Here is a 22,402-nt window from a genome sequence, read left to right as displayed (position 1 = left end):
TTGTTTAAACCTACTGTGACCGATTCAGTTACTTTTTCTCCACCTTGCTGTTCCTGGGGCGCGATCCGATATACGGCGCAGGTTTCGGCGCAAGCGTGGAAACCTGCGCCGCCCGTAGTTTGACCTCGCACATCGAGCTATCACATATACGGCGCCGGCAGTTGCTAAAGTGCCGTAAGTCGGACAAACTAGCGATGTCCAGAAATAAGCGTAAGTACAAATTTCTGGAGTCGCCAGTGACTTACGGCACTTTAGAAACTGCTGCCGCCTAAAAAAAATAACTAAAGTATAAAATATCCCGTAACTGTCTAACACGCCTCCCAAAAATAGCCCGACACGTATACCCCTCTATCCGCAATCCCCCCTCTCACTCCTAATAATAAATGTATTAACCCCTAAACCGCCGCTCCCGGACCCCGCCACCACCTATATTATATGTATTACCCCCTAATCTGAGCCCCCTACACCGCCGCCACCTATTTTAAATATATATACCCCTAATCTGATCCCCCTACACCGCCGTCACCTATCTTCAATTTATTAACCCCTAATCTGATCCCCCTACACCGCCGCCCCCTATCTTCCATTTATTAACCCCTAATCTGATCCCCCTACACCGCCGCCACCTACATTAACTCTATTAACCCCTAATATGATCCCCCTACACCGCTGCCACCTATATTAACTATATTCCCCCCTAAACCTAAGTCTAACCCTAACACCCCCTAACTTAATTATTATTTAAATAAATCTAAATAATATTAATATTATTCACTAAATAATTCCTATTTAAAACTAAATACTTACCTATAAAATAAACCCTAAGATAGCTACAATATAATTAATAATTACATTGTAGCTATTTTAGGGTTTATATTTATTTTACAGGTAAATTTGTATTTATTTTAACTAGGTACAATAGCTATTAAATAGTTAATAACTATTTAATAGCTACCTAGTTAAAATAATTACAAAATTACCTGTAAAATAAATCCTAACCTAAGTTACCATTACACCTAACACTACACTATCAATAAATTAATTAAATAAACTACAATTATCTCAACTAAAATACAATTAAATACGCTAAACTATATTACAAAAACAAACAAACACTAAATTACAAAAAATAAAAAATGATTACAAGAATTTTAAGCTAATTACACCTAATCTAAGCCCCCTAATAAAATAAAAAGCCCCCCAAAATAATAAAATTTCCCTACCCTAAACTAAATTACAAAAGTAATCAGCTCTATTACCAGCCCTTAAAAGGGCCTTTTGCAGGGCATTGCCCCAAAGTAATCAGCTCTTTTACCTGTTAAAAAAAAAAAGAACAACCCCCCCATTACAACCCACCACCCACTCACCCCTACTCTAAAACCCACCCGATCCCCCCTTAACAAAACCTAAGTCTAACCTCCAAGTGGTCCTTACCTGTCTTGAAGACCGGCGGATAAGGTCCTGTTCCAGGCGGAGAAGTCTTCTTCCAAGCGGCGACCTCTTCTTCTTCCAGGAACCAGCCGGCGCGGAGCGGAGGAGTTGAAGACCGATGACCGCGCAGCTGAAGACCGTCGATGCTGGCACTGAAGATCGGCGATGCTGGAACTGAAGACCGGAGCCATGGAGCGTGGAGGATACTCTTCATACGATCTCCGCCGTACACTGAATAGGAATTCAAGGTACGCGATTAAAAATGGCGTCCCTTGAATTCCTATTGGCTGATTTGAGCCTTCAAATTCAAATCAGCCAATCGGATGAGAGCTACTGTAATTCTATTGGCTGATTTGAATAGCCAATAGAATTACAGTAGCTCTTATTCTATTGGCTATTCATATTGGATACCAAACTGCGCGGGTTTGGTATATCACTCTATGGGCCAAAAAACTACTGCCGAAGGGTGAAATATACGAGCGTAATAGGTTATGCCATATATAGGATACCAAACCAGCGCAATATTTGGCGTCGCCGGCTTTTGCGGGCGACGCTGCATATCGGATCGGGCCCCTGGTCTGTCTCTGATGGACTATAGCTTAGTTCTTTGCACATGGACAATGAGATGAAGGGTTCAGTATGATGACAGGAGCAGAAAGAGTGAGGTATATTGTAATGCAAATAAAATCTTAGAAAGGGGCAATTATGCAGTGTTCTTACAGAACTGATGTCTGGGCCTAGTAGGTCTATGCAAAAAATATACCATTATAGTATAAAAAACTAACCTACTTTAATATATGGATGTCTCCACCTAAAGAGTGTAGATATAGTCACCAATAACAACATAATAAAAACATTCATCTGCAATACATTGATTAAAGGGCCATGATACCCAAATGTTGAAACACTTGAAAGTGATGCAGCATAGCTTTAAAAAGCTGATTAGAAAATATCACCTGAACAACTCTATTTAAAAAAGAAAGATATTTTACCTCAAAAATTCCTCAGTAGCCACATCCCATTGCAAAGGACTTCTAAGCAGCAAATCAGTATGTCTGTCCCGGGACAGGCAAGGGAGTGAGCTTTCGTGCACACTCATCTTATTTCCCTATTCAGTTTAAGGAAGTTTACTATGAAATCTCATGAGAGTTAAGTGAAATCTCATGAGACCACAGTAAAAGAGTTCATGACTTCAGCACTGTTGATGCTGATTGGCTGCTGTTCATTTTTTTATTTTTTATTTACCTGCAGCTGGGCAGCAGCTGAGTATAACTTTTTACACAGAACTTACTCTGCTGAGCTGAGGAGATTGTGAGATAAAATATCTTCTTTTTTTACATAGAGATGCTCAGATTACATTTTCCTGTCAGCTTTTTACAGTTATACTGCATCACTTTCAAGTGATTTAGCATATGAGTATTATGTCCCTTTAATGATAACTGATCTCATATTGAGCCATCTTACCGGCTTTAAACAGGAATCAGCCACATCCACCCAAATGGAGTCAGACACAATTTCACGATCTCCAGTTACATAATATGCAACTATGCGGGCCGATGGAATATAGTCCTCGGTTATAGACAGTGTTTTGATTACAAGGTTCTGATCTTTGTTCCGTTTCATCCTCTCTATCTCAATAATTTTGCCTTTGTTCAGGATCTAAGAAAGACATGGAGTTATATTCAGATAAGCAAAACAGCATAGAGAATTGATATATATTTATGCTTGAGAAACTCCCGTAAACATGAATTCTATATTGGATTAAATATTATATATATATATATATATATATATATATATATATATATATATATATATATATATATATATGTACCAACCAAATAAATTGTCACATTGCAGTGTACTATGGCCACAATAAAAATACCACAAATGAATAATAAAGTAACCAATGTTACCTACAAGAACCCTTATTTGTGTTATTTTTGTGTAAATAAGGAAATATATAATAATGAAATAAGCATCCATTGTATGTGCTTTTTGAATAAAACATTGTATGATATATGTTTATATAGTAATGATTTATTACCATAAATAATAACATAACACCTTATTTTATCTTATGGGAAAATGAATTAAGATTTTTGATACAGGTGGGATTTAATGTATTGTAGTTACCAGGTATGTAAAGTGCTGGAAACTGTTGTCCTTTGTCTTGACATTGAAGTTCAAATTTACGTTGTCACCCGGTTTCACATGATTTGAAGAGACACTTATGTGTAAGTAATTATTGGATGCTCCACGAGGTTTGTACGACTGTACAGTGATTGAAGCTGATGTCTGCCGGTTAGGGGAGACATTCTGGGCTTGTGTCTCAACCTGAAAGATATTTTTGTATATTAATTATTTTTGCCACAGTTGAAGCAAATAGTTTATTATGTAAAAGTAACAAATATTTACTAATATTTTAAACATTTCTGATGCAAGATTCTACACAAGGCATTTTATCCATATTTACTAAACCTTCAAGCAGGCACAGCAATCAGGGCTTCAATATTCTTGGTGCAAGGGACACTTTTGCAAACAAATAAGAGTAGTATAAATGCCACCAACTTTATAAAATAATTTTACTTTATGCAGTCTATTCTGGCACAACAAATAACTGTAATGTTTCAGCCCATCATGGCCTCAATCATGCAAATAATAATACGCATCTTTTTATATTTAATAGCATGACATCAATTTACTACAACTTTATTATACTCAATGACGATGCCCCATTCATGAATAAAGTCTCTTCTTCTAATCTACGTAACACAATGGGTTTTTAAATATAAGGGATTGAGAGTTGAAAATATAAATATATTCTGTGGCCACTAGTATAGGATTAAATAAACTGTGTAAAGAGAAAACTATTTATTATACCTGCAGCTCGACTGTGGTCAACTGATGTAAAGGTTTTAGATATAAAAAGAGTTATGCTATTGTAAAATTGTAACGCTTGATTAAAGGGACAATCAATACCAGATTTTTTGTTGTTTAAGAATATAGATAATCCCTTTATTACCCATTCCCCAGTTTGCATAACCAGCACAGTTATAATAATACACGTTTTACCTCTGTCATTATCTTGTATCAAAGCCTCTGCAGACTGCCCTTTTTCAGTTTTTTTTTGACAGACTTGCATTTTAGCCAATCAGTGCTGACTCCTAGGTAACTCCACATGTGTGAGCACAATATTATCTATATGATAAACATGAACTAACACCCTCTAGTGGTGAAAAACTGTCAAAATGCATTCAGATAAGAGGCGGCCTTCAAGGTCTAAGAAATTAGCATATGAGCCTACCTAGGTTTAGCTTTCAACTAAGAATACCAAGAGAACAACACAAAATTGGTGATAAAAGTAAATTGGAAAGATGTTTAAAATGACATGCCCTATCTGAATCATGAAAGTTTATTTGGAACTTGACTGTATCTTTAAGACCATGATGGGAAGAAACATTACAGCTATATGTAATGCCAGAATGGACAGAGTAAAGTGAAATTATTTCATACCGTTGGTACTATCCCTATTTACTAAGGGAGATCTCCCTGACAAGCTTCCATTCTCTATGTCTCACTGCTGCTTACTATCAAACTCTCTTTTACAAGGTTCCTTACTGCAGTAATTAAAGGGACATATTAGTGTGCATTTTAGTTTTAAAAAGTAGCATTTTTACTTGAAAAAAAAAATGCTGAAAGAAAGCAATCACAGTAACATGTTTGCTCTAGGACAGGGGTTTTCAAACCAGCTATCAGGCCTCCCTAACAGGCCAGATTGTCAGGATTACCTTGGCTGAGTACAGTTTAATAACTTACGGCTAGATTATGAGTTTTGCGGTATGAGTAAAAAAAGCAGCGTTAAGGCTCATAATGCTGCTTTTTCACTACCGCTGGTATTACGAGTCTTGCAGGTTTAGGGGCACCGCACACTTTTTTGGCCGTACCGCAAATTAACTTACGCAATTTTCGTAAAGTCTTTTTTCAATGGGACTTCCATTGCGCCGATATTACAAGCTTTTTTTTTTAGGCCAAAAAGTGAGCGGTACAGCCTATCTTGCAAGATTCGTAACACATTCTAAAGTCAGTACTTATGAGTTTTACACTACAAATCTGTAGCATAAAACTCATAACTAAAGTGCTAAAAAGTACACTAACACTCATAACCTACCTATTAACCCCTAAACAGAGGCCCTCCCGCATCGCAAACACTATAATAAATGTATTGACCCCTAATCTGCCGCTCCGGACATCGCCATCACTATGATAAACATATTAACCCCTAAACCGCAGAACTCCTGCCTCGCAAACACTAGTTAAATATTATTAAACCCTAATCTGTCACCCCTAACATTGCCGCCACCTACCTACATTTATTAACCCCTAATCTGCCGCCCCCAACGTCGCCGCCACTATATTAAATTTATTAACCCCTAAACCTAAGTCTAAACCTAACCCTAACACACCCTAACTTAAATATAATTAAAATAAATCTAACTAAAAATTCCTATCATTAACTAAATAATTCCTATTTAAATCTAAATACTTACCTATAAAATAAACCCTAAGCTAGCTACAATATTACATTGTAGCTAGCTTAGGGTTTATTTTTATTTTACAGGCAAGTTTGTATTTATTTTAACTAGGTAGACTAGTTATTAAATAGTTATTAACTATTTACTAACTACCTAGCTAAAATAAATACAAATTTACCTGTAAAATAAAACCTAACCTTACAGTACAATTAAATAAATTACCTAAATTAAATACAATTAACACAATTAAATACAAATACCTAAATTTAAAAAACAAACACTAAATTACACAAAATAAAAAACAAATGACAAGATATTTAAACTAATTACACCTAATCTAATAGCCCTATCAAAATAAAAAAGCCCCCCCAAAATAAAAAAAACCCCTAGCCTAAACTAAACTACCAATAGCCCTTTAAAGGGCCTTTTGCGGGGCATTGCCCCAAAGAAATCAGCTCTTTTACCTGTAAAAAAATACAAACAACCCCCAACAGTAAAACCCACCACCCACACAACCAACCCCCCAAATAAAACCCTAACTAAAAAAACCTAAGCTCCCCATTGCCCTGAAAAGGGCATTTGGATGGGCATTGCCCTTAAAAGTGCAGTTAGCGCTATTGCTGCCCAAACCCTAATCTAAAACTTAAACCCACCCAATAAACCCTTAAAAAAACCTAACACTAACCCCCGAAGATTCACTTACAGTTTTGATCCAAGTCTTCATCCAAGCCGGGAGAAGTGGTTCTCCAGACGGGCAGAAGTCTTCATCCAGACGGCATCTTCGATCTTCATCCATCCGGCGCGGAGCGGGTCCATCTTCAAGACATCCGGCGTGGAGCATCCTCTTTTTCCAACGAATCCAGACGAATGAAGGTTGCTTTAAGTGACGTCATCCAAGATGGCGTCCCTTAGATTCCGATTGGCTGATAGAATTCTATCAGCCAATCGGAATTAAGGTTGAAAATATCCTATTGGCTGATGCAATCAGCCAATAGGATTGAACTTCAATCCTATTGGCTGATCCAATCAGCCAATAGAATGCGCGTTCAATCCTATTGGCTGATTGGATCAGCCATAGGATTGAAGTTCAATCCTATTGGCTGATTGCATCAGCCAATAGGATTTTTTCAACCTTAATTCCGATTAGCTGATAGAATTCTATCAGCCAATCGGAATCTAAGGGACGCCATCTTGGATGATGTGACTTAAAGGAACCTTCATTCGTCGGGAGTCGTCGGTAGAAGAGGATGCTCTGTGCCGGATGTCTTGAAGATGGACCCGCTCCTCGTCGGATGGATGAAGATAGAAGATGACGTCTGGATGAAGACTTCTGCCCGTCTGGAGGACCACTTCTCCCGGCTTGGATGAAGACTTCTCCCGGCTTCGTTGAGGACTTCTCCCGGCTTCGTTGACGATGGATGTCGGGTCTTCAAAACTTTTACAGAAAATCAGTAAGAAACTGAAAAAAGGGGTACAAATGTAGCACTCAGTGAATGTATTTGTGTATCACAGGAGGTGAAAGAAATATAAAATGTAACTTTTATTAGATCAAATTAAAAACAGGGGATTTACAAACATTTTTAAAAAAATAGAAATTTGGATCCACTACCTGTTCGCCAGATAATATCGTTACTGGCTAATAGAGACACACACCCACGTTAGGTTAATGTATGGTCTCCTTATAAATCAAATGACAAGGCTATCCCTTGGTATATTATTCTGAGTACAGATAGTCTCTTATTCGTGTAGGTTTAAATAAACAATCTAGCCTTGCGAAACCTGACTCAGTGAATTGTGATTTTAAATAAATATTATGTTACCCACAATACTCTAGAGAGTAAGAGGTCTTGTAACCTCTTTGTTATTACCAGTTAATACCACACAAAATTAAACTTGGGTTTACTTAGGTATTGTGGTAAAGAGTCAGTTTGATATTTGGTTGCCTTTTGTTACCATTTAAATTATCACTGATAAATATATAGGTTACCTTTTATTACCGTTTTTGTCATTACTGATAAATATATAAATCAATAGAGGTAAATATTGTGATACCTACGATACTATAGAGAGTAAGAAGTCTGATAAACTCCTTGTTGTACCTATTAATACCGTGATAAATTATACTTTGGTTTCCATGAGTATCGTTATAAGGAGTTTACTAATAAACTCTGACAGTGAGTTGCCTCATTTAGACCGTTTATTGAATATCACTATTTAGTATCTAGGTTCAAGGAGATCAGGCCTTTGTATCAATATTGCCTTATAGATACCACTTATAATACCGTAAATAAAGTTAACCTTGTTTTTTCTATGGCTTTGTAAATATCTTTGGTAATATATTGGTCAAAATAAGTCTGATCCCATATTTGTGTTACCTATGATTAATCAAAGTTTCTAGTATAGACGGTATGGCTAGATCGCTTACACTACACACCGCTGATGCGGCAAACAAGATTTTTATACCATTATACCATTATTGCGTTGTCATTTAAATAAGGTAGTGAGTCAACAAATTAAAAACAACAGATAGGGAAGAACGGGGGGACGCCACTGATGCGTTTCGCCGTGGTGGCTGTATCAAAGGGCAGTCTCACTATGTCTTCGTGAGATTTAAATACCCTTAAGTGTTAGCAGATTGGCTGTTAGAGAGGGCTTTGCTTGTATCAATGGATTTGATTGGTCATAACAGTAGGTGTGTAACAGAAGACACACATTGATTGGTTCATTTGCCGTGGTCATTAATTTCTGTTTGCATTAATAATATTATTATCTGCTTCGATTTGACAATGCTATTTAGTTAGCCGCGTGGTCTTATTGTGCCTAATAAAAAATTAAATGCGTGTATCCCATATTGGTTTGTATATGATTGTTAATTGATTACGTTGGTCGTCATCGTAGCCTTTTGTTATTGGTTGCCGAGTCTGTCAATCATAGTAAGTCAAATTGGAAAGACAGAGACACAGGTGATGATTGGTCTACAGGAAATTTCTGTATAGCGTGCATGTCAGATTAATCAGACCAACGTCATCTTTATTCTTTGGCTTCGCTGTCAAGCTTTCATTGGATAACAGACCTGTCCATCATTGTGTCACTCGGAACTCATTCTATATTTATATCCCGTATCCTATTTAATAGCTATGATGAATTAGTAATCACATTTTCTTATAGATTATATGTATTGCATATTGATGTTTTTGGTACATCCTATGTTGATTTGAACTTTCTACTTAGGATTGTGATATTCGTAATGGCTAATATCTATCATCTTATCTATTTAGAAACATACCATAAGTTTGCTTGTCATTTTATTTTAGTTACATATCTTCCTATTATATGTTGAAAGAATTCCTACTTTCTAATATTTGTATTATTATGATATTTTAACATAAATCTCGTGAAAGAGTGAAGCAATGAAGTGAAAAAAGAATAAATTAAAAATAAATTAAAAGAAACGTGACATTTGTGTTTTTTTGTGTCTAACTATCATTAAATAGGAATAATAATAGTGAATGTTGAATGGTGCTTATAAAAATAATATATAGTGTGTGAAACTATTGAGTCAGTGTGTAACTTAAAAAATAATCAGTAAATGAAACATCTTTTGGAGAGCATTTTTTATAAGTTTTTTGCTGTGCAGAACATATTGTGAAAATGTACATAGCATGAAGTGCTGAATATATAGTGACCATATGAATTAAATTGTGGTCAGTGATTAGAGCAATATTAAATAAAATTGCATGATAGTGAAAACTTAATAATACTTATTATTAAAATTTTTTATTAAAATAGGATCCATATATGAAACATATGTATATTACAAGGGTGTATATATGGTACCATTTAGTGATATACCCATATAAGATAATAGAGTTAACATTAAATTAGTTCAACTTCTTAAAGATGATACATTTGTATAAGGGATCTTCTGATTTTAATCCATTGACATATTGAACTAAGATATCCTTCTATAGTTCTGTGTGATGCTCTTATTTAGGCAAAAATACATAATAGTTGTTGTTCTCATTAAGACCATATGGGTTAACAGAATTAAGCAAATAAATCCATTTGCATTCTGCCTGGAGTAATGCATCTTCTAGGTCTCCTCCTCTAATTCCTAGTGATATTTTTTCTAGGCCAAAGAAAGATAGAAACTCTGTGTTGGAATCATGTTTATGCAGAAAATGTTTGGCTATCTGTGTAATTTTTTTGCCTTTTTTAAGGTCTGATTCAGCATTCCTTATATTACACATATGTTCGCCTACCCTCTTTTTGAGTAGGCGTGAGGTCATACCTACATAGTTTAATTTACAACTACATTGTAGTACATATATCACACTTGCAGTGGTGCATGTGATGTGTTGTTTGATGTAGTGTATTTTTCCAAATCTATCTTTCATTTTTTCAATCTGAAAAGTATTTGGACAGTACGTACAATTTCGGCATGGATAGTTGCCTGGATGTGCAATTTTAGTCTTCTTCCTTACAAAGTGACTTTGGACTAATCTGTCCTTTAAATTCCTAGATCTCCGATAACAGATAGAAATTCTATCTCCAAGACTCTCACTCAAATCTGGGTCATTCTGAAGAATATACCACGATTTTTGTATGATGTGTGTTACATCCTTAATCTGTGAGTTGAATGTAGTTATTAGTCTTGTTTTGTTATCCTTTCTCTTCGGTTTGGGAAATACAAGATCTTGTCTCGGGGTGTGTAAGGCTCTATATTTTGCTTTTTTCAGGCTTCTATTACTGTAGCCTCTCGCTTTCAATCTGGTTTCCAATTCCTTTGCTCTTATTTTGAATATTGAATCTGAAGAACAGTTTCTGCGTGTTCTTAGAAATTCACCTACTGGTAATGATCTGAGAGTACTTTGAGTATGAGCACTGCTGTGGTGTAAGATAGAATTAGTTGCAGTTTGTTTGCGAAACAGATCAGTTGTCAAATTGCCACTCTCATCTTTGGTTATTTTTAAATCCAGAAAATTTACCTCTACTTGACTGCATTCATATGTTAGTTTGACATTGATGTTATTATCATTGAGTTTGATCATAAACTCATCCAGATCTGGTTTGGACCCTTCCCAGATAAAGAGGATATCGTCAATGTAGTGAATCCAGAGTGGTATTTGTTCCATTTGGGTGGCACTGGTGTCTGAAAAATCAGATCTGGATGAGTTGTTTTTAATTTAATTTGTTGACTCACTACCTTATTTAAATGACAACGCAATAATGGTATAATGGTATAAAAATCTTGTTTGCCGCATCAGCGGTGTGTAGTGTAAGCGATCTAGCCATACCGGCTATACTAGAAACTTTGATTAATCATAGGTAACACAAATATGGGATCAGACTTATTTTGACCATTATATTACCAAAGATATTTACAAAGCCATAGAAAAAACAAGGTTAACTTTATTTACGGTATTATAAGTGGTATCTATAAGGCAATATTGATACAAAGGCCTGATCTCCTTGAACCTAGATACTAAATAGTGATATTCAATAAACGGTCTAAATGAGGCAACTCACTGTCAGAGTTTATTAGTAAACTCCTTATAACGATACTCATGGAAACCAAAGTATAATTTATCACGGTATTAATAGGTACAACAAGGAGTTTATCAGACTTCTTACTCTCTATAGTATCGTAGGTATCACAATATTTACCTCTATGGATCTATATATTTATCAGTAATGACAAAAACGGTAATAAAAGGTAACCTATATATTTATCAGTGATAATTTAAATGGTAACAAAAGGCAACCCAATATCTAACTGACTCTTTACCACAATACCTAAGTAAACCCAAGTTTAATTTTGTGTGGTATCAACTGGTAATAACAAAGAGGTTACAAGACCTCTTACTCTCTAGAGTATTGTGGGTAACATAATATTTATTTAAAATCACAATTCACTGAGTCAGGTTTCGCAAGGCTAGATTGTTTATTTAAACCTACACGAATAAGAGACTATCTGTACTCAGAATAATATACCAAGGGATAGCCTTGTCATTTGATTTATAAGGAGACCATACATTAACCTAACGTGGGTGTGTGTCTCTATTAGCCAGTAACGATATTATCTGGCGAACAGGTAGTGGATCCAAATTTCTATTTTTTTAAAAATGTTTGTAAATCCCCTGTTTTTAATTTGATCTAATAAAAGTTACATTTTATATTTCTTTCACCTCCTGTGATACACAAATACATTCACTGAGTGCTACATTTGTACCCCTTTTTTCAGTTTCTTACTGATTTTCTGTAAAAGTTACCCATAGGTACAAGCACCTATCCCTATCAGACATATTATATTGGAGTATACAAATACTAAGTATACTCATCACTGTATGAATTAGTAGGGGAATGTAAAAAACACACTAATAAACTGAGTAGTGCCATTGTCTCCCTCTGGGTCTTCAAAACTGTAAGTTGATCTTCGGGGGTTAGTGTTAGGTTTTTTTAAGGGTTTATTGGGTGGGTTTTAGTTTTAGATTAGGGTTTGGGAAGCAATAGAGCTAAATGCCCTTTTAAGTGCAATGCCCATCCAAATGCCCTTTTCAGGGCAATGGGGAGCTTAGGTTTTTTTTAGATAGGATTTTATTTGGGGGGTTTGGTTGTGTGGGTGGTGGGTTTTACTGTTGGGGGGTTGTTTGTATTTTTTTTTACAGGTAAAAGAGCTGATTTCTTTGGGGCAATGCCCCGCAAAAGGCCCTTTTAAGGGCTATTGGTAGTTTAGTTTAGGCTAGGTTTTTATTTTTTATTTTGTGGGGGGCTGTTTTTATTTTGATAGGGCTCTTAGATTAGGTGTAATAAGTTTAAATATCTTGTAATTTGTTTTTTATTTTGTGTAATTTAGTGGGGGGGGTTGTAATTTAGGTATTTGTATTTAATTTAGTTAATTGTATTTAATTTAGGTAATTTATTTAATTGTAGTGTAAGGTTAGGTGTTAGTGTAAGACAGGTTAGGTTTTATTTTACAGGTAAATTTGTATTTATTTTAGCTAGGTAGTTAGTAAATAGTTAATAACTATTTAGTAACTATTCTACCTAGTTAAAATAAATACAAACTTGCCTGTAAAATAAAAATAAAACCTAAACTAGATACAATGTAACTATTAGTTATATTGTAGCTAGCTTAGGGTTTATTTTACAGGTAAGTATTTAGTTTTAAATAGGAATTATTTAGTTATTAAAGGGATAGTATAGTCAAAATTAAACTTTTATGATTCAGAGAAAGGATGCAATTTTAAGCAATTTTCTAATTTACTCCTATTATCAAGTTTTCTTTGTTCTCTTCTTGATATCTTTATTTTAAAAAGCTGGAATGTAAGCTTAGAAGCTAGCCCATTTTTGGCTCAGCATCTGGATAGCGCTTGCTGATTAGTGTCTAAATGTAGCCATCCAATCCGGGTGCTGATCCAAAAATGGGCTGGCTCCTAGACTTACTTTCCAGCTTTTTTAAATAAAGATACCAAGAGAACAAAGAAAATTGATAATAGGACTAAATGAGAAAGTTGCTTAAAATTGCATGCTCTGTCTGAATCATGGACGTTTATTTTTGACTAGACTATCCCTTTAATAGTAGGTTTTATTTAGATTTATTTTAATTATATTTAAGTTAGTGGGAGTTAGGGTTAGACTTAGGTTTAGGGGTTAATATCTTTAGTATCTTGGCGGCGACGTTGGGGGCGGCAGATTAGGGGTTAATAAATGTAGGCAGGTGGCGACGATGTTAGGCGAGGAAGATTAGGGGTTAATAATATTTAACTAGTGTTTGCGAGGCAGGAGTACGGTGGTTTAGGGGTTAATATGTTTATTATAGGGGCGGTGACGTTGGGGGCGGAAGATTAGGGGTTAATAAATGTAGGCAGGTGGCGATGATGTTAGGGGCGGAAGATTAGGGGTTAATAATATTTAAAGAGTGTTTGCGAGGCGGGAGTACGGTGGTTTAGGGGTTAATATGTTTATTATAGTAGCGGCGACGTTGGGTGCGGAAGATTAGGGGTTAATAAATGTAGGTAGGTGGCAGCGACATTGGGGGTGGGAGATTAGGGGTTAATAAGTATAATGTAGGTGTCGGCAATGGTGGGGGGGCGGCAGAATAGGGGTTAATAAGTGTAAGATTAGGGGTGTTTAGACTCGGGGTTCATGTTAGGATGTTAGGTGTAAACAGAAATTTAGTTTCCCCATAGGAATCAATGGGGCTGCGTTACGGAGCTTTACGCTGCTTTTTTGCAGGTGTTAGGCTTTTTTTCAGCCGGCTCTCCCAATTGATGTCTATGGGGAAATCGTGCACGAGCACGTACAACCAGCTCACCGCTGACTTAAGCAGCGCTGGTATTGGAGTGCGGTATGGAGCTCAATTTTGCTCTACGCTCACTTCTTGACTAATAACGCTGTCGCATTTAACATTGCACAAGCATTTCTGGTCAAATGCTTGTGCAATGCCACCCCCTGCACATTCGAGGCCAATTATTGCCCGCTAGCAGGGGGTGTCAATCATCCCGACCGGAAACTACAGGGGTAGATTGCAGCATCCACTGCTCGGTGAATCTAGCCCATAGAATGGAAGATGCCCAAATAAAAAATTATTTCTATTAACTCTAATCGTGACCATCATCATTGCATTAACTATCATCCCAATGCCAAGCAACCATAACCATGAACACCCCTACTGAATTAATCCTTGAAAATCTGATTGCTATTAACCCTAGCCAGGACCCTTCATTACTTTTTTTTAGCTTAATCCCTTAGTGACCAGACCATTTTTCAATTTTCTTATCGTTAAGGACCAGGGCTATTTTTACATTTCTGCGGTGTTTGTGTTTAGCTGTAATTTTACTCTTACTCATTTACTTTACCCACACATATTATATACCGTTTTTCTCGCCATTAAATGGACTTTCTAAAGATACCATTATTTTCATCATATCATATAATTTCCTATTAAAAATGATAAAATCTGATGACCCCCAAAATCTGTTACACCTCTACAACCACCAAAAACTCCTATTATAAATAGTTTCTAATTTTTTTCCTGAGTTTAGAAATATCCAAGTTCTTTGCAAGTTATAGGGCAATAAATACAAGTAGCACTTTGCTATTTCCAAACCTTTTTTTTTTTTTGTCAAAATTAGCGATAGTTACATTGTAACACTGATATCTGTCAGTAATCCCTAAATAACCCTTCACATGTATATATTTGTTTTTAGTAGACAACCCAAAGTATTGATCTAGGTCCATTTTGGTATATTTCATGCCACCATTTCACCGCCAAATGCGATCAAATAAAAAAAATCGTTAACTTTTTCACAAAATTTTTCACAAACTTTGTTTCTCACTGAAATTATTTACAAACAGCTTGTGCAATTATGGCACAAATGGTTGTAAATGCTTCTCTGGGATCCCCTTTGTTCAGAAATAGCAGACATTTATGGCTTTGGCATTACTTTTTGGTAATTAGAAGGCCGCTAAATGCCGCTGCGCACCACACTTGTATTATGCCCAGTAGTTAAGGGGTTAATTAGGTATCTTGTAGGGTTAATTTTAGCTTTAGTGTAAAGATCAGCCCCCCACCTGACACATCCCACCACCTGATCCCTCCCTGACCCTCCTCAAACAGCTCTCTTCCCTCCCCCACCTCACAATTGTCTGCCAGTACTAAAATAAAAGTTTAAAAAAAAAAAAAAAAGTCATATTTATTCTGAATTGTTGGATCCACCGTTAGCCTCCAACCTTCCTGATCCCCCCAAACAGCTCTATAACCCTCCCCCCTTTACCTAGTTGCTGCCATCTTGGGTACTGGTAGCTTTCCAATTTACTTCTATTATTTAATTTGCTTTCTTCTCTTGTTATCCTTTGCTGAAAGGTTTATCTAGGAAAGCTCAGTAGCAGCAAATAACCTAGATTCTATCTGCTGATTGGTGGCTGCGAATATATATACCGATTGTCATTGGCTCACCCATGTGTTCCATTAGAAACTAGTAGTGCATTGCTGCTCCTTCAACAAATGATACCAAGAGAATGAAGCAAATCTGATAACAGAAGTAAACTGGAAAGTTGTTTAAAATTGTATGTTTTACTTTAATCATGAAAGAATGTTTTTGGATTTCATGTCCCTTTAACCACAACCCCCACCCACTGGATTTACACTTCGCTACCCTAACCACATCTAACATCCAAGTCTGCTGTTTAATCAATCAGAAGCCTGTTTGGATGCATCAGATGTGGGGGGTCAAGGTCCCTTACTTTGTTCCCTTCTGTGTGTTTTTATGGTGCATGGATTGTGCCCTTTCTGTTTTTAATGCTTGCATCAATAAAGTTTTTTGAACTTTTTACACTTGGCTTGGAGTATTGAGTGCTGGGACATGTGCACCCCATCTGTCTGTTAGTGCTCACCTTTAGCTCCAACTCATTGCTGTTTTCCGCTGTGTTCACACTGATATCCACATTCCCATCCTCGCTGCTCGATCCACAGTTTCCTTGCAATGTGCAGACAACAATCTTTTCTGCTGGGGATCCATCTGGATTTTGTAGTAAAATCTTAAAATAAAAGAAAATATGTGTTATTGGACTAACTTCTCTCTCCTAATTAGCTGTAGATTACAAGTGGAGCACAAAAATATTAGCGCCATTAAGTACTAGCACGGCTCAAGCGAAATCAATAGCTCTCCTCTTCTTGCACTCATATTACAAGTTGAAAATAAATAGCTGACATCTGGAGGTCTAAAAGCGCGACTGCTCTAAATCCCTTTCCTCATAGATTTCTATTGGGAGCGCTGCAGAACCCTGTTCTGGCTGTCACTCCATCGCTAACCGGAAGTTTGCTAAGCCAAAGTTAAGAAATAATTTAAATAGCACTGTAATTCACCCAGATGAAATTATACTTTTATTTTAAATATATATAATTATTGCTCTGTATCTTTATGTATTTATAAATAAAAATATAAAAATAAATATTTTTAATGAGTAAAGAACAAAATATTAAAACTGTTCAAACTATTTCTATTTTTAAAATAAAAAAAATGGTGTTAACAGAGATTTAAAGCAATATGGTACATGTAATATGGTGTTTGATTGGGATGGGCTCAAAGGCGTATATATAATTAGGGGTCTATTTATCAAGCTCCGTATGGAGCTTGATGCTCCGTGTTTCTGGAAAGCCTTTAGGCTCGCCAGAAACACAAGTTATGAGGCAGCGGTCAAAAGACGTCGGGCAGACATCGCCGGAAAGCAACCTGATCGAATACGATTGGGTTGATTGACACCCCCTGCAAGCAGCCGATTGCACTGCTGGTGCAATGATAAATGCAGAGAGCATATGCTGTCGGCATTTATCGAAGTGCAGCGGACATGATCCGCAATATCGCATCATATCCGCTAGCACATTCTTAAATAGGCCCCCTAGGTGTGTAGATATTTTTCTTCTGCATATGCTTTTTATAGCCTATAAACTCAATACTTAGTTGTAGTTCTGATGGGTGAAATTAAAGGCCTACACTATACATTTTATTTAATTTAAAAGGACCAAATAACATAAATTGAAGATTTTATTAATGGAAATAGAATGTATTGCTCTCTAAAATCTTCTCAAGATAGTTCCCCTATTATTCCCACTTCCAAAATAGTTTCTTAATTTTAAAAACTCTATTATTGCTTCCACCCCCCTCATAACTGCTGATTCTGTGGTTTTCATTTTAGGCTATGGCTAAATCCTGCCACTTTCACCTTGAAATCATCACCAAAATTCCGGATTTTCTCAGATAATACAAAACTAAAATCATCATATCCTACCTTGACCACTGAAGCTCTCTCACTGCTGGCCAACTAATCTAATGTCAGTCTCCACCTCAGTCCATCATGAATGCCATTGCCAAACATACCTTCCTTTCTCACCACTCCTTGCCTGCTTCATTTATTTGTCTCCTCAATTGACTTCCCCTATGGTCAATAAAGTCAAAACCTTGGAATTTAGATAAAACACCTTCAAAAACACTGCATATTTCTACTGACCTTATCTGCAAATAGTCCACCACAAACCTTCAATACCTTGCTCAAGACCTACTTTTCTTCTTTCTTATTACTTTCTCACACACTTGTCTACAATATTTTTATCCTACTGTTTAGGTTCTTTGGAATCCACTGTCTTGTACTTGCCTCAAGCATTCAGAGTTTCAAGTTCTCCATGAAAGCACGTTCTTGTAGATGCATACAACCTATATTAACATACTTTCTCCTCATCTCCTGTCTCGATTGTCCCTCACAATGTCCTTAGAATGTAAATTAACCGTTTCCTATTTACACTCAATAACTGGATTCTGTAAATGTTATAATGCAATCATACTTATATTGCTGTGGAATATAATGGTGCTTTAATGGAGCTTTATTAGTTGCTAAATATAATAATAATAGTTATAATACTAATAATAATAAACTTACCTACAACAACACAAAAATATGGATCTGATGAAGAACAGGTAAAAGCTGTTGCAGAATTGAAGAACAATCTGTATGTTGCAGATATAAATAAGTTACAGAATTTGAGTGGGGCGGGGATATGTGAACCAAATATAAAAAATTGTTGCCACTTATCCCATAAAGATAAAAGCCATCTATTGTGTAAAGATAAAGCAGCCAAACTCCTACTTCTTTGCTATGCCACTCACCCTACTGAAAGATAGGGCACCATAGCACTGGAGCAGAATCGCTGCTGCTATATCTTTATAGGTGTAAAGTAAGCTCTTAGGGGCTGAATTATCAATGTCTGTCTGACATGATATTCTGTAGCGTATCATGTCCTTATCATGTTCTGGTGAACTGCTTGTGAAATGCCGCTCCCTGCAGATTTGCGGCCAATCGGCTGCTAGCAGGGGGTGTCAATCAGCCCGATCATATAATATTGGGCGGATTGATGTCCGCAGCCTCAGAGCAGGCGGACCAGTTAAGGGGCAGGGATCTTAAGACCGCTGCTTCATAACTGCTGTTTCTGGTGAGCCTTCAGGCTCGTGCGGATACAGGGGCATCAAGGGCAGTTCAGCCCTTGATAAATCGGCCCCTTGGATTGGCTTCAGTGTCTGTAGACAATGTAGAGACCAAAAGAGCTATATACTGTACGCTGCCATTTAGGAATGTAATCATGCAGGTGCAGGGGTGGTAAAAATCATACTTCCATTGTGATTTGTGTACTATATTTACTTTATATAATGCACTGCAGTATCTGTTGGCACTCTACAAATAACTCAAAATAATGCAATTTTATAAATACATTGCACAATTTTCATTTAACATTTAGTATACAGCATTTGATTTCTTGATTTAGAATGTGAGGTCCATACCCTTAATGTGTAAGGCATGCCAGGTTTGAAGTATTTGGAAGTCCTGGTGAAAAGCAACTTGAATGCTGTATTAACAATTGGAATTCCAGTCTTCTCTGCTTCAACCAAATTACTGCCTAGGAAGAACACATATTATAATGCTGTTAACATCCAGTATTTATTTCCATTTTTAAACTAACAGGCTCACTCATTGAACATTACTCACAGCACTATTGGTGGACAGTGACCGGTCTAACAAATACATTTTTATCACATAAACATGTTTCTTTGTTTTTTAAGTGAAAAACATTTTGAAATGCCCACTTTTAGACATAACAAAGAAAAAATGGAAGTCAATTATTATTATTATTTTTATATCAATTGATGCTTTGTGAAAACTTTTTAAGTGCATGAACTTCCTCAAAACTACTGAATATGTTAAAATAATGATCAATCCAAGCGTTTAAAAATGCTAGGATTTATGGTTGTTTAAATAAAGTTGTTTTTATTCTTCAAAACTAAGAAGTGAATCTGTTATTTTTTTTGTCATTTGACACTATCATTTTTATCTCTTTCTCAGTGATCTTGAAGCGACATCTCAGAGTAGGGAATATTCAATAAGACAACTTGTGATTTGCACCCAACATACCTGCATCTGTCGTGACGGTTACAGACACATATAAAGAGTATCCCATAAGCATGGTTGGGTCACGGAATATACTGGTAATCATATGACGTTTGAGTACTACATTTGCCTTGCCATTTTCCACCTTCAGGGATAAACACATGCAAGGTTAGGAAGAGTGCACACGAACATGAATCCAATCTATTAGATTTCAGCTCCAAGTGAGTCTAGCTTTGTTCGTTACCTTTATTTTGGTCAGGGAATCTGGAAAGCTTCTTTTTTCATCGTTAATAACTGCTCCAAAGACTGCATACCCTGTGCCTTCAACTGGTTTCCCATGTAGATATCTGTTGAAGGGAGGATTTGTGAAACCAATGCCCTGAATATGGATTTATGTACATGATAAAATGAAGGGTTCAAATCTAGACAAAAACGAATTCATTAGTAATAATCCTACAGTCTCCAAACACCTAACATTATTATACGTCCTCTGCCCCAAAGGACTGTTGCACAAGGAATTTGTTGTTAAACCCCGCCCCCTGCTCTCACTCTAGGGCCTGTCAATCATCCGAACTAATGTGTTTTGGGGTGTTTTATCTCTGCCACTTTAGAGGTGGTGGAATAAGGTAAGTAGCAGCAGGGAAATGAATCTGCCCCGAATGGGCTCAAAAGCAGCATCCGTACATAAGCCACATTTGTATTTATTATTCCCAATATGTTGCATGGTGAGTTATAGTTAGTTTTTTTGTTTTTTGTCATTGCTTATGCCCAGGAAGAAGTCTTTAGATGTGCAAACGCCAAGAAGAAACAATGTTTCCCCCTCTCAATGGGCACTCATATACTGTATATATAAACTTAATTCAGTGGCCTCTATTAACCAAAGTCTGGCAGACCTGATCCGACAGTGCAGATCACGTCCGCCAGACCTCGCTGAATACGGAGAGCAATATGCTCTCCATATTCAGCATTGCACCAGCAGCTCACAAGAGCTGCTGGTGCAACGCCGCCCCCTGCAGACTCGCGGCCAATGGTCCGCCAGCAGGGAGGTGTCAATCAACCCGATCGTACTCGATGTCTGTCCGCCTGGCGGACAGGTTATGGAGCAGCGGTCTTTGTGACCGCTGCTTCATAACTGCTGTTTCTGGTGAGCCTGTAGGCTCGCCAGAAACACGGGGCATAAAGCTCCATTCGGAGCTTGATAGATAGGCCCCATTATATCTAGTGATATAGTACTCATATACATGTTTCCCAGAACTTTTTGGTTAGGTCCTGGGTTTTGATTGAAAAATAATTTCTAATGTTATGTATTCTCAAACTGGGCTAATAATTTATTTTGCTAATACAAAAATGGCCATTTAAAGGGACACTCAAGTCAATATTAAACATTCATGTTTTAGTTGATAGAGCATGCATTTTTAACCAACTTTCCAATTTACTTACATTAACAAAATGTGCATAGTCATTTTATATTTATACTTTTTGAGTCACCAGCACCTAGAACCTGCAGTCCTTATTTAACAAGCAGCGGTCATCAGACCGCTGCTTCCCTAACCTTTCACCACCTCTTATATGGTGAATTTCAATCTCCCCGGTCTCATCCGACCGTGGAGATTGACAGCTCCTGCCTGCGCGTGATTGGCTGTGAGCGAGCAGGGGGAGGGTTTGCAAGCGAACGCAAAATAGCGCTCTTGTGCAATGCTGAATTCCGGCAGCGGAATTCAGCCCGCCAGAGGTGAGCTGCGGCCGACAGGGGTGCATATGTGCGCCATTGTCCGCCGCAGCTTGATAAATCGACCCCTAAGTGCTATTCACTGTCTTTTTTATTATGCATTTGTTAATTATGCAAATTTACTGAATGTCTAGTCCTTTAAGCAATAATTAAACAGTTTCTCCATATGTAAAGATGCACCTTTATATGTTCAAGTGAACTTGTTTTTGTTTTTCTAAAGAGATAACATTATTTGTAAAGAAACATGGGGCCAAGGGTTCATTTTCCAGATAATGGATACATTTGAAGTTTGAGCTCTTACGTGGCAGAAATGTCCACAGAAAATTCTGCGTCATCCACATAGAAAAAGTTCTGAGCCAGTGCCAGTGTGACTTCAAAGCTTGGTAATACTGGAGAGGACAAAACAATATGAATAATTATCACTTGTGTAATCAAGGCATAAGAAATGTGTTCTTCATTTTCTAGAAGGAAAGGACAATGCACTGTAAACAATTATGCTCTTTAATGTGTTCCCAATAATCTAATTTAGCTGCAGTAGTAAATTAAACCATTTACAAATATCTTCTTTACCTTTATTTTGTTATTAGCTGTTTTTTTGTGCTAAAACATCCACCTATACTAAAATTTCAATATTGCAGTGATGACAACAGAATAATTATGCTAACAAGGGACATCAAAGGAAATTAACCTCTCAGTTGGGGGGGGAGAAACCCTTTGAAGGGTGTTACTAAATGAAGGGACATAAAACACAATTTTTTTTTGCATTCAT

General features: G+C 36.7%; 1 protein-coding gene across 1 annotated transcript in view; it reads right to left on the bottom strand.

The window, feature by feature from the left end:
* LOC128663759 (complement C3) overlaps nucleotides 1-22,402 on the bottom strand; it is a 285,067-nt gene that overhangs the window by 173,956 nt on the left and 88,709 nt on the right. The window contains exons 7-13 of the mRNA XM_053718244.1: nucleotides 21,935-22,022; nucleotides 20,149-20,251; nucleotides 19,929-20,049; nucleotides 19,301-19,416; nucleotides 16,365-16,508; nucleotides 3,568-3,768; nucleotides 2,896-3,090 (exon numbers count right to left, since the gene is read on the bottom strand). Of these exons, the coding sequence (XP_053574219.1) occupies nucleotides 2,896-3,090; nucleotides 3,568-3,768; nucleotides 16,365-16,508; nucleotides 19,301-19,416; nucleotides 19,929-20,049; nucleotides 20,149-20,251; nucleotides 21,935-22,022 (968 nt within the window). The remainder of the gene's footprint in view (nucleotides 1-2,895; nucleotides 3,091-3,567; nucleotides 3,769-16,364; nucleotides 16,509-19,300; nucleotides 19,417-19,928; nucleotides 20,050-20,148; nucleotides 20,252-21,934; nucleotides 22,023-22,402) is intronic.

This window comes from Bombina bombina, chromosome 6 (assembly GCF_027579735.1).
Source record: "Bombina bombina isolate aBomBom1 chromosome 6, aBomBom1.pri, whole genome shotgun sequence".
Classification (NCBI taxonomy): Eukaryota; Metazoa; Chordata; class Amphibia; order Anura; family Bombinatoridae; genus Bombina; species Bombina bombina.
Note: the sequence above shows the minus strand (reverse complement) of the source record. Positions and strands in the feature narration are given on the sequence as shown.